Source organism: Enoplosus armatus, chromosome 4, assembly GCF_043641665.1.
Source record: "Enoplosus armatus isolate fEnoArm2 chromosome 4, fEnoArm2.hap1, whole genome shotgun sequence".
NCBI classification, from domain to species: Eukaryota; Metazoa; Chordata; class Actinopteri; order Centrarchiformes; family Enoplosidae; genus Enoplosus; species Enoplosus armatus.
The window spans coordinates 9,700,525-9,713,284 of NC_092183.1; the positions used below are offsets into that span (position 1 = coordinate 9,700,525).

The 12,760-nt window shown below is 41.5% G+C and overlaps 2 protein-coding genes across 2 annotated transcripts in view; one reads left to right on the forward strand and one right to left on the reverse strand.

Annotated features, from left to right (window-relative positions):
- Positions 1-227: 227 nt before the first annotated feature.
- prxl2c (peroxiredoxin like 2C) lies at positions 228-2,953 on the reverse strand. Its single transcript, XM_070904827.1, has 6 exons — positions 2,766-2,953; positions 2,363-2,431; positions 1,470-1,523; positions 1,277-1,382; positions 1,049-1,183; positions 228-886 (listed from the first exon to the last, which is right to left on the reverse strand). The coding sequence occupies exons 1-6, from the start codon at positions 2,946-2,948 to the stop codon at positions 756-758; spliced, it is 678 nt and encodes a 225-aa protein (XP_070760928.1). The 5' UTR covers positions 2,949-2,953; the 3' UTR covers positions 228-755.
- Positions 2,954-5,439: 2,486 nt separating this feature from the next.
- Positions 5,440-12,760, forward strand: part of fbxl17 (F-box and leucine-rich repeat protein 17) — a 201,401-nt gene continuing 194,080 nt past the window's right edge. Inside the window, exons 1-5 of the mRNA XM_070904926.1 lie at positions 5,440-5,928; positions 6,647-7,027; positions 7,288-7,410; positions 7,721-7,978; positions 8,170-8,301. Coding sequence (XP_070761027.1) covers positions 5,440-5,928; positions 6,647-7,027; positions 7,288-7,410; positions 7,721-7,978; positions 8,170-8,301 — 1,383 coding nt within the window. The remainder of the gene's footprint in view (positions 5,929-6,646; positions 7,028-7,287; positions 7,411-7,720; positions 7,979-8,169; positions 8,302-12,760) is intronic.

Consider the following 12,760-nt stretch of genomic DNA (forward strand, 5'->3'; position numbering starts at 1 on the left):
ACGTCTATGAGCAGGGGCAGGTTTCTGCTTTCTGAATCCCCTGCATGTGACGTATCAGGATTAGATGTCCAGTGCCCACCCTTCACTGTTCAATTGCAGCAGCTGTATATAGATAACATGTTGGGGATGTGGTCCTCTGTGCTGAATAGATGCCATTTGGATATGACCATGCATTACAGAGTGTATGTGGGTAGCATGACACAAGATAAATGCAACTTTATTTACAGTATAATAAACAATGTGGATAAGAGGAAAGTAAGAAAATTGTGATAAGACCAATTACTAACATCAGTGCACCAGTTGTTATTAAGTGTTCACAAATATATACCATGCAAACATCTTACTACAAGTATGGGAATGGAATTACACAACATAAGACATAATAATATATTGACTCTGATAGACAAGATAGAAAATGTAGAAAATTAAACTTGACAAAAAATACAGTAGCGCGTTCATACCCCTCTTACACAATCAACCACACCACACTCATGCTTTCACACTGCACAGACTGTGTTTTGACAAAATAATCTTACCTCAAGGTACACTTACAAGCTTCCCCCCCCCCACATCTCATGGTCTTCGTTAGCAGAAAAAGTTTGCTCAGTTTGCTTACAAGCTTTTTCCAGAGCTTTCAACTTTTTCCAGCACAGAGGTAACGAAACAAGCAACATGTGTATATCCCTGCTTAATATGTGATAATAACAGTGATGTGGGGGGCAAAGCACACTTTCAGGCAGGCGACCATCAGCTGGCTACACATGGATGATCTTTGGCTTATTGCTGAAGTCCAGAGTCGGTTGAGCCCCAGCGAGCTGCAGGAGCCAGTTAATGGGCATGTGGTCCAGGCGGTTCATGTCAAAATGAGAAAAATGAACTTGACAGCCTGCCGAGAGAAGAAAGAATGAGGGAGAAATATATAACACACTTGAGGCAGAGAGATAAATTAAGATTGAGCATGTACAGATACAAGGATATATATATATATATATATATATATATAGAGAGAGAGAGAGAGAGAGAGAGAAAGAGAGACAGGAAAGCTTACCTGGTCCTGCAATGATGGCTCCACCTTGCTGATGAAGGTCACCCTGGAAGTCAAATGCAGGGCTGGTCATGGCCCTCCATATACTCTTCATTTGTCCCATAAAGATACCAGACTTCACATGGGGACTAGGGTGGGCTATAAGTACATAGACGTACACACACATAGATGCAATTCTTCATTAATTAGCATCTCAGAATATGCTGGGTTTATGCCCTCATACTGCATTACCTGAGTCTGTAAATCTCTCCTCTCTCTTCATCCCAAGCTTTTGATAAATGCACCTCTCCGGGTCCACGTATATTTCATGAGGATATCCCGTCAGTGAGCAGAATGGCTAGACCAGATTGAAAATTAAATCAGCCTCAAGCAACAGCTGTGGCAGACTGAAATTATATGCATAAAAAAGCACAAAAATAATTACCTCTATATGATGATGAGCAGACTGACCAATCACAACCAGTCTAATGTCTGCATCCTGAAACAACACACATCAAATTTTGAATCACTAGGATATTATCTCTGATTTGCATGTCAGATTTGCCGTGGTGGAAGAAGTATTCAGATCCTTTACTTAAGTAAAAGTAACAATACTGCATTGTGGAAAATACTCCACTGCAAGTAAAAGTTTGCATTCAAGTATTCAATGTAACATTTACTTAAAGAATCAAAAGTAGAAGTATTCATTCTGCAGAGGAATCACCCCTGTCAGTGTTTTACATTATATATGATGTTTCTGGGTTAATATTACTAATGCATTAATGTGTATGTTGCATTTTACTACTATAGTTGTTTAAGGTTGTGCTAATTTTAACTAGTATATACTGCTGAGTAGTTTAATCTACAGCGATGCATCATATGCTATAAAATCATATTTGAAGTGTTGCTGTTCTGTGAGAACCAGGTATCTCTAAAAACCTTTTATGAGCTCAGAAAAACAGGCCTGTTATCAGCTTTGTGACAATGCATTTTCTAGCTAATATAAGTTTTTTTTTTTAAGTTTATTTAGTTTAACAAGTAGGAGAATTGCCTCAACCCATAAAGGAACATAATCATTCAGAGAAAAATTCAAAATCACCAAATTTGGAGATACATGCGGGAGGGTATGAACATGTAGTGGAGTGAAAAGTACAATATTTGCCTCTGTGATTTGGTGGATTAGAAGTATAAAGTAGCATGAAATGAAAATACTCAAATAACATAAAAGCACAGTACTTAAGTAAATGTACTTCGTTACATTCCACCACTGGAAATTTGCAACTCTGCTACGTGTTGAACTAGCCTCCGGTGCATTCATGGTCGTGGACCAGGACTCACCTGCAGTGCTTCTTCAGGTACTTTGCTCAAATCATCCACATATTCTTTACAGCTGTAGCACAAGAAATTCTGCGGGGACACACGGGAGAAACGCGTTAATAAGCTATAATGACATGAGATATTACGTTTCTTTCTAAAACTCTCATCTTGCACCGATATTGCCCTCTGTCTTCACCTATGATCTCTCCATTCTTCCATTTCCATCATAGCATGGGAAGTTTTTGGGGCTTCTGTCCAGCAAGGCTGAAGCTCACCTGTTGCCTACTTTGATGCCCTCATAAGAATCACCTTTAGGGGCTCAATCTACTTAACTTGAGCCTCTCATGTTTTACGAATGCAACTTCAGGCAGGATGGCCTATGACTCATCAGTAATGTTAAGCCAAACAAAGTTTTTACCCCTACCCGAACGAAAATTATGACCGATTTCCTGTCTTGATATAATTTCTTGAACGGAATAGAGACTCCATGCCGGTCGTAAATTAAACAATCTTCGACATCTGCAAGGCGAATACCGACAGACGGGGTCCCACTGTCCCGGTTTTCGTTGGTTACTTGTCGAGTTATTGGTGAAACTACTTCAGCCATTTTTCCTGAGGCTTTCCGAAGTCGCACTGCTATTTCGGGAGTTTGTGTTCAGAGTGGAGGAGCTGGTGACTGGAAATTCACGCCCATATGCTGTGTGTGTGTGTGTGTGTGTGTGTGTGTGAGAGTGTGTGTGAGTGTGTGAAAGAGAGAGAGAGAGGAAGAGAAATAGAGAGAGAGAGAGAGAGAGAGAGAGAGAGAGAGAGATGTCACTTTTAATTTATTACAATAATGATAATAATTAATAATGCTGCTATTTATTATTTTATTTAATGCCATGTTTTGTACATTATTTGAAGATAGTAATAATAAAACGGACACTTTTGGTAATCCTTCATACAAAATAAGCATGTAATTTCTCCCATTTTTGTTTGGTGAAAAAAGAGATTCAGGTCAGGAAACGGGTAAAAGAACATCTTTAGCCTTACTGTGTTGTAGATTTACTAATTTCACATTTATGAACGCAGCTTTATTTAGAAATATGAAATATGCACCTTGTACGCACAATATAATATCAACTGAAATAATAAAAGGATTATAAATAGACACTTATACAGATCCCCTAAACAAGACAGGTAAAATGCAGTTTATACTGCGCTACAGTGATAGTGATTATGAGCACATTTTAAGTCTAACATTTAAAAATTATCAACATGCACAAACTGGGGCTCGGGATATTTGAGACAAAGTTACTTTAGGCTTCACTTTTTTCCTCAAAACGCTGCGTAAGGACGGTCCATCAGTCCAGCGACCATGACGAATTACGAATCGCCCTCCTCGGCTTCCTTCGCGCTGCCCTCTCGGTGCGGAAGTGTTGTCCTCAAGAGCAGCAGCAGCAGCAGCAGCAGAGCCAGGGCTGCCACTGTTTGGATAAACACTACGCTAGTTCAGTAACAGGTTTTCTTGCGTCCGTGTCTCTCCTGTCTGGACTTGTCAGCGCTCATCTTGACCGTGCAGCATAGCAGTATTATGCGAGCACCGTCCGGAGTGTGGGAGCACCGTGTGAAGTGGTGAGAGATGTTTCATGTTGGGTCTCTACAGCTAACTTAGCATCTAGTGATGGAGCAAGCTAGCCTGTCAGAAAGCTGCACTGGGTTAGCAAAGGAACCGTGTCTTTTTCTCTAAATTAGGGTGTAAATATGTTGTTAAATTGGAGCAAATATTAGGCATAAAGCTGTCGCGACTTCAGGCAAAACACAACCGTCACGTTAAGGCTGCTTTGTGTGTGTGTGTGTGTGTGTGTGTGTGTGTGAATGTGTGTGTGTGTTTATGTGTATGCTAAACAAATGACCACCTGTTCACTGTTTACATCTTTTCATTCGGCAGCATCCAGACGATGCGTCGTTGCTGTTTTCCTTGCTAGACTGCAGTATGACAATAATCAAAATGTGCTATTTTTTACTCCGACGTAGGCAACGACATCAGGGTTTTAACATGTGACAAGTAATGTATTCACAACACAAATAACACAAGTCAAATGGCTTCGACAGAGGCAAGCACGGCTATAAGGCTTTCTGCCCCTTTGTTGTGTGCTGTACTGTAGATTTAGGCTTCAGACTCAAAATATAATTGCCTTTTTACAAACAAGAACAGTATTTCGTTGTGATGCTAAGCTAGGATGTCGCTGTGCACTCTAGTAATGTGTACTACATGGGGATAAGAGTGTAATAACAGTGTTGGCTACTATCAGTCTATTTTCAGCATCATGCATGTTCTCAGCTGTTTCAGTATATATATAGATCTATCATGATTGCCCTTGACACTTTAAGGATAGGTTCATATTTGTGTCAGGTCTATCTTAATGCTTTACTCACATGTCATTATGTACATTAAGAGTTATTGGTTGCTGTACTTGCTCTCCACACTGGTTGTGAAGGGATCTCTTTCCAACACAATTTCAATGTAAGTGATGGGGGACAATATCCACCGTCACTGTTCTGTGCAAAAGACTAGCTGAAGATAATATGAGGCCTCAGCAGTCTTTGTCATGTGTAAATCATGTGTGAAAATCCCTCTTTGTGTTACTATCCCTCAAGCTTAGCATAATTACTCTGCACAGGTAAACACAAAGAGAGAATTAGTGTTGTTTCAAGAATAGCAAGGGAAAGTGATAACAAATATTTTCATATTTACATTATTTATTTTTTTAATTCCAGAGAATATTGTTGGCAGAGGAACTTGACCGTTTCTCTTACTTGTTGATGCAGGTCTCTACTTATAAAGTGACATTAACTTTAAAACATTTGCTTAGTAATAGTTAATAGTTAGTAATATTTTTTTAATATGTGAGACTACTCTTTTTTTTCTTTTTCTTCAGCACACTACTCAGGGTTGGGTATTGAACCTCAGTACTTTTTATGTATTGATCTAAATGTGTTTGAGTATTGAATACTGTCAGATGCTTTGTCATACCTTCTTTACTTATTCTTTTCATAGTTACATAGTTTCTAATGAATTGACTCTTGTTGTTGTAGAGTTTTCTTGAATCATCTATATGGGCCATCTTCTCTCGAAAAATGGTTACCGCCTGAAGAAGAGGACACGCAAGTTGCATCACAGGAAGAAGAAGAAGAGGAACTGTTTCCTGCAGCTGCCTTGCATGCTGTGCTTCATTATTCACAGCAACAGCAGCGGTCTTGACGACGACAGCGACCATTTGGAGGCCGGCGTCAACGGGAGCGGGTGCCGCCACAACAGCATCACCGGAATCAGCGTCCCTGGTGTGGGTGGAGTTGGCATTGGAGCAGCAGCTGCTTCGAAGCTCGCTGAGCGATACGCAACTCTTGCATCTCCAGAGGACTGCTCCAAGTTCCTGTTGTCACCACGGGAGCTTGCTATCTGGGAAGGCCAAGGAAGGAGCCTTTTATCAGCGGTTCCTGCCAAACTGATCCCACCACCGGCGCTGTTCCGAACCGCTGGGGTGTCTGTGAACGTACCCATACCTGTGCCTGTGTCTGGCTGCACCAGCGACTACACTGAAATGGTAGGGAGCTGGGGAGGTGATGCACCAACATTACCACACGTTGTTAAGTTTACTAATAAGTAGCATTAGGATTTAGACTGATCAGTCCAGAAAAATCTGTCCCTCCCCAGATGAATGCGGACGGATCTCTTAAAATCTTATTAAAGACCAAAGAATATTTGTGCAAAAAGACCTTAACTGAACGAGGGCAGCCCAACTATTTGAATTTGAATTAGCTCAAAGTTTAAACAACTTGAAATTAACATGAAATTATTATAACACATGAATCTTCAAGGAATATCATTCTCATTCCCAAGTGCAAATTCAGGCACAACTATCATGTCATGTTAAGCACAGAATACAGACCAGATTTAGGCTGTAAATCCTCTAATTTAAGGGAAAAACATATAGTGTCCATAAAAGGTCCATAAAAGTGTTTTAAAGCTAAACATTACACAGTGGGTTTTCTTTATTCTCAATATGTAATAACAGAATTGCAGGAGTCACAAGTCAAACGTCACACTCAAGGCAACAGCTATTTTCACTTCTTATTTTATTTTATTCTCGTTGAGGATCCAAGTTCAGGACTGCTGTTTTGATTTGATGTTTCATAATGTGGGCGGTGTAATGTTCTTCAACACTTCAAGTGTAATTAAAGGCTTTACAGTCAAATCTGCCTGAACTTGCCTGAAGAAAATCTGGCTCTGCCTGGCTGATCTGTATATGTCTTTGGGTGCAGGTGTGTAAGAGGAAGTGCTCAGAGGTGCAGAGGTGCACCCCCTGTAAGCAGCCGCGCTGCGCCTTCGCTGCCCCTGACGGAGGGCTGGAGAACGGAGGAGTGGGAGGAGGTGGGGGAGAGGCCGCCTCGAACTCTGAAACTGGCCACTGCCACCTTCCCCTCTGTCCACTTCCCTCCTCCTCCGCTTCTTCTTCCTCTGCCTCCTCCTCTTCCTCCTCACCTGCTGATGGCTGCTGCGGGTTGGGTCTTCATGCAGATTTGCCCCACAGTTCAGACTCGTCCCCCTGCTGCCTGCATCATTATGACGACTGCCAGGCGAGAAGTTCTGACGCTGCTGATCACTTAAGTATCAACCACCTGCCTTCATCCATCCTTCTAAAGGTCAGAGTTCATCAAAGAGTTTAATTGGCTTTCTGTTTATATTTACTGATGTTTTTTTCTGTTGGTTTGGTACAATGAAAGATACCAATCCAGAGCTTGCCATTTTTAGGAAGCATGCTGTGTATTCAGTTTGCTCTTATCTTTGTTCACAAATGAACCACAGCATCTGAATTCTTGCTAAATGGCTTTTACCAGACTGGAATCGTGCGTGCTCAAGGGATTTGTCTTTGTGCTTTACATCCTCTTTTCCCTCCCTTCAGGTGCTCTCCCACTTGACGGTGAAGGAGCGCTGTCTTTGTGCCTCTCTGGTGTGCAAGTACTGGAGGGACCTCTGCTTGGACTTCCAGTTCTGGAAGCAAATCGACCTCAGTGGCCTACAACAAGTAAGCACATAGGGTTGTGCTTTTTATGTCTGAGACTCTTTTGTCTTCAGGAATTATTCTTTAGTTTCAGGAGAATAGTACGCCTTTTGTCTTTTCAGTTTATAACATTTTACATTTTAGTCATTTAATACTCTGGCTTGATCTGAGTGAACAGGAGAGGCCTTAGTTTCTTTCCAACAGGATGGATAACTGCTTCTGGGATCAAATCTGTGACTTGTCATTTGTACATTCTCCTTAACCTTTATAATTAACAAAAAGTTGTGTTGCTTCTAATGACTTTCATCTCTCCTTGTGTCACCCTGTTCCCTAGGTAAACGATGATCTCCTGGTGAAAATTGCCTCTCGGAGGCAGAATGTGACTGAGATTAATATTTCGGATTGCAGAGGGGTCTATGACCACGGTGTGTCCTCCCTGGCCTCACACTGTCCAGGCCTGCAGAAGTATACAGCATACCGCTGCAAACAGCTTGGTGACATGTCCCTGTCGGCCTTGGCTACACACTGCCCTCTGCTGGTGAAGGTGCATGTGGGCAACCAGGACAAACTAACAGATGAAGCACTAAAAAAGGTATGCATTTAGAGCCAGAGTGGAACTTTTTCCAATGTCTCGATCTTTGCTTGTCTGTGATACACCTGTCCCATTTGTTCTTTTTTATTCTCAAATGAAAAGTGAAGTATTAATCCAATAAAATGATTTAGGTAAAGAATTCCAGCATTTAATCTTACATGTACTCAATCATTTCTGCTTTTTGTCTTTAGATGGGAGAGCACTGCAGTGAGCTGAAGGACATCCACTTGGGTCAGTGCTACAGTATCACAGATGAAGGCATGGTGGCCTTGGCTAGAGGATGCCGTAAACTGCAGAGACTCTACTTGCAAGAGAACAAACTGGTCAGTATCACACTTCTGGTCTCATCTCCCTGCTTGCTTTAGGGTTTCTTCTTCTGCAGGAGCCCACGTGTCTGTGTGTCTCTGTTTGGTAATGTGAAAATCTTCAAGTGTGCAGTCCTCCATTGGTACTCTTGTCAGCTATGTAGCTACTGCTAATATTCTGGGCCTATAAGAATATTGTCAAAGAACTTTGGCCCAGTCTCTTGCAAGAGCTGGATGTCTTACACAGAAGCATTTAATGAAGCTCGATCGAGGAGAGCAGAGATGAGCAGTACAAGTGAACACCGTGTAATGCCACCCAGATTTTATTGGGTATTGGATTCTGAACAAGGAACAATGCCTACCGAAGTTAATGTAAATCACGTATGTCCCTTCAGGTCACATTCAGTGCATGTCTCAGGGGAGACAGTATATCAGAGTGCAGTCTGGGGCAAAGTGCAGCCTGTCCTCCCCCCCGACTTTGGTCTCCTGGGAGACGGAGACAGCCTCGCCTTATCAGGACAGCTGCACTCTGACCAGTCATTCTTGGAAACAGAGAGCTTAACTATTGCTTTGAACGAGACAGGCCATTGACCTACTGCTTTTAGCTTTATAAATGACCTGAATGTGACCTGGGGGAACCACTGTGTCATATTACCATTTAGCCTTAAGAAGGAAAATCCCTTCACACAAAGAATAGTCAAGAATTTAATCTACAGGCTCCCTGTATGATGATCTGATCTGATCTTGAAGATCCTTAGTGCATAAATTGGCAGTTTAATGAGCAACTCATTAATGCTTGAAAATATGTGGTTCATGTTAACACCGCCCACATGTTTACGTGACTGCAATTATGTGGATGCGTACATATGTTTGCTGGTTAATGCATTAATCAGTTAATGACTGATGTCATTATCACAGCTGGTTTTGTTTTATACATCATGAGCATGGCCTTAGACAGCTGAACTGCCCATGTCACTTTGCTCATATTTCTTTTAATGGAAACAGCAGGTACAGAAGAAAGTGACAGACCACTTCAAATCACCACTAGATGTCACTGTTTTACAATTTCTGAAAACAGCCTGCCATCTGCTTTCTGTTTGTTGGCCACAGCTCGTTGATACTAATGCTGAGTTGTGCATTTCTCCACCAGATCACAGCCACATATCCTCTTTTACTGTGTTTGTCATTTAGCATTGGATTCTGATAGAGGAAGAGAACATGAATAGTCATTTGGCATGTCTGTTTCTCGCCCATTTTATTAAGATCTTCCTTTTCTCACTAATGCTGTTGCACTTTTTCTCCCTAATATTTCTTTTTGCAGTCCATTAGTAATCATGACCCTGATGAATTAGTCAGCTTTAAGTTGTTAACAATGGCTCGGTTTGTTAAAACCCCATTCATCAACTTAATAGTATATGAAATTAGCGATTACCACTAGGTGAGAGATTAATATTGCTGCTGATAACATTTCAGCGCAGCAGTATCAATTTCAGACGGTCATTTTTCACACAAAAGATCGTCGCAGTTATTTTAGCTTCCTGTCAGTAGGGTGGAGAGAAATGGGCTGAGCTTATATGGGAATTGTTATGTCTAGGCGCTCTGGTTGCTTGGCCTAAAATTGTCATTAAGTTTGCCAGGAATTAAGACGACCCAGAAACACTTACATTTTTGCACAGAGGCCATTTATTTTCTCTGACAGCTTGAAAGGCTACCTAAGGTTCTCTCCTCCAACTTCCCAGGAAAAAGAAAGTGATTTTGTTGCTTTGTGGGAAAATGGTTGTAATTACAGTCTCAGAATGAGTTTGGCTGAATATGTTTCACTGTGAGAGTCATAAATATATGCATGAACACATATTTTTCTGATATTTTGCTCATTTAGACCTGGATGTTAAACAATACAGCTTTAATGTAATAATTATAAATATTGTGTCATATATATATGAAGAATTTAAAAGGTGACTCAACCATTTGTACTTTGAGGATCCTATTTCACCCTGGGTCAGATGTTTATAGACAAACTAAAAGGATTTGAAGCAGTGAGGAAAAGGTTTATGCAAACAATGAGTGGTTGAACACTTCTGGGACCATTGCGTGGGCTGAACCTTTTGTTCTTTACATGAATTGATCCAGGGAACGGCATTGAGATGGGCTTTTCGGTTTTTAGTGCGCTATAAATCGCGCAGTCTTGGGACACTATAGTGAAAGCCTCTCCTCTCTGCTGGCTTTTGTGGTACAAGGATCCTGTCTCTGTCTCTCCTAATCAATCACAGATGAGGATGAACCATTCACTCACTCTGATCTGCCCTCTCTTTCTCCTCCTCCAAGATTGAATAATTGAATTGCTACAGGATGTTTCTGTGTGGTCTTTCCCTCGCCCTCTGCCTTTTTCTTTGTCATGTACACACCCACATACTGTACTTTTTTTTTTCTTTCTTTCCTTCCCTCCTTCTTGTCATGGTTGTGGTTTGAGTTCCACGCTGGAGGGTCTTTTCTCTGTGTAAAGACGGTATCCAGCTCTGTAGATGGTTAAACAGGGTTAGAGAAAGCTTGTGTAGCCTTAAAGACTTATTTAATCAGTACTAACAACAACAATATTAGTAGTAATTCTGCTAATGTTGTTTCTCTTGTCAGTATCCTGTTAATTTAAACCACAAAATTCAAAATCTTGGTTGTTTGTTAACTGAGGCAATGTGTAGGAATGTTTGTTGTTGTGCTGTAATGCAAGATGTGCAGTTAAAGTGAAATTTCTCACTGTTGCAAAAGTTAAAGGATATCGCATAAATTCTTGTCATGATTATCATACTGAAGGGCACACCAGTTATTCTTTTAACAAATGACAGTTGAAAGTTGCTAATGCGATGCTGAGGACGACTCCAGCAGTGATTAGTGTCTCCAAAATTTTGTTTACAGTTGACAAATTGATGCTTGCTCTTTCATTGCTTGTTAGCCCGGGGCCAAATCAGCCCAGGGCTACAGATAACCCTGGGCGAAGAGTGTGTTTTGTGAAAAGCAGGTGACTCTGGTGTCTCTGTGCCCCACTCCTTTTTGACATCTACCCTGCATTCTTTATTGGCGTTCATCCAGTATTTATGCCAGAGTTGGTTATATTGCACCAGTTGCCTTTCAAGGCTTGTTTTCATCTTCTGAAGTGTTTTCTTCTCTTCCCCCATTCATATTCTGTTCTCTTCCACCACCTCGAAGGGCAAAGGCTCCGAGAATAGCAAATTCCCCTTTTCCTCATCTCACTTCAATTTGCCGTAGGGGGGAGAGGCTGCCCTGAAAGTTTAACTCCGAGTTCTGTCAGTTTCATAGACCAACTGGTGGACGAACTATAAGCTCCTTTCAATTAAACGCACATCGCAATATGCAAACATTTTTGCTGGGGAAGCACTTTTCTACTCTTTTCCTCTCTCTTAAAAAAAAAAACTTTATCTGCTCTCCTGTCTTGTTAAAATCAAAGCGTGGGCACTTAATTTTCCTGCAATGTGATGGGAAGATTCTTCTACTACCTCATCTCAAAGACATTGCGTCTGCCTACACACACAGACACACACACCCTCTCTCTCTCACACACACAGGCTCTGATTATTTACAGTTTTAATTAGTGCAAAATGTGGAAATGTAAGTGGAATTGGAGATGACCTAACATAGATTACCATGTGCCCTCAATTTAGGTGTAATTACCACTCGGCATGTACAATCAGAGCTTCCCTCCCGTGCTTTCACCACGTTTTCCAGCTATCTCACTTAGGCGTTTTGTGACGGAAGAGATGTGTTTGTCTGTGGAACAACATGAAACAGTGGAAAAGACGAACTGCCAGAGTGAATGGTGTTTCTTGGCCATCGGTCAGTGAAGGAGGTCTCATCTCCCGCCCTGATTGGCTGTCTGTCTAGCTTGTCAGTAGTCGGGTTTTTGCTGGCAGGGGGAATGACAGCGAGGCTCCTCTGGTCCAATCAAACATAATCGCAGATTAAATTGTATATTGACATTAGCGGATTTAATTAGCCAGATTAGAGGGAGAGCAAAGACAAAGGAAGTGATAATGATGGCTGTCAGTTATTATGGGATAGACCTTTTGACATAAACCAACACGCACACACACACACACACACACACTAAAACACACACACACACACACACTAAAACACACAGGCCTAGCTAAAAACACTGGAAGTGGCACACACGTGGGAGCAGATGAATTGAATAGCTGCCAGCTGCACTGGAATCTCCTTTGGAAACTTTGTTCACGTATTTGACTGTAATTAGAGATAAATAGAACCACTCTGACCAGCCACACACACACACACACACACACACACACACACACACACACACACACACACACACACACACACACACACACACACTGTCCATCTCCTCTTCAAGATCTCCGCAATCCCCTCCAGTCCTCATGGACAGGAGTGCAGACTTTTTCAGGATGTTGAATGTCAGATGTTGTATGATGTATTTAGTCAG

Bases quoted from the DNA above. Each gene is read 5' to 3' on its own strand.
- prxl2c (XM_070904827.1), bottom strand. From the start codon at position 2,948: ATGGCTGAAGTAGTTTCACCAATAACTCGACAAGTAACCAACGAAAAC. The intron at 1,524-2,362 runs GTGAGTCCTGGT...GTGTTGTTTCAG, and splicing joins TACCTGAAGAAGCACTGCAG to GATGCAGACATTAGACTGGT. The intron at 1,383-1,469 runs GTAATTATTTTT...AATCTGGTCTAG, and splicing joins CTGCTCATCATCATATAGAG to CCATTCTGCTCACTGACGGG.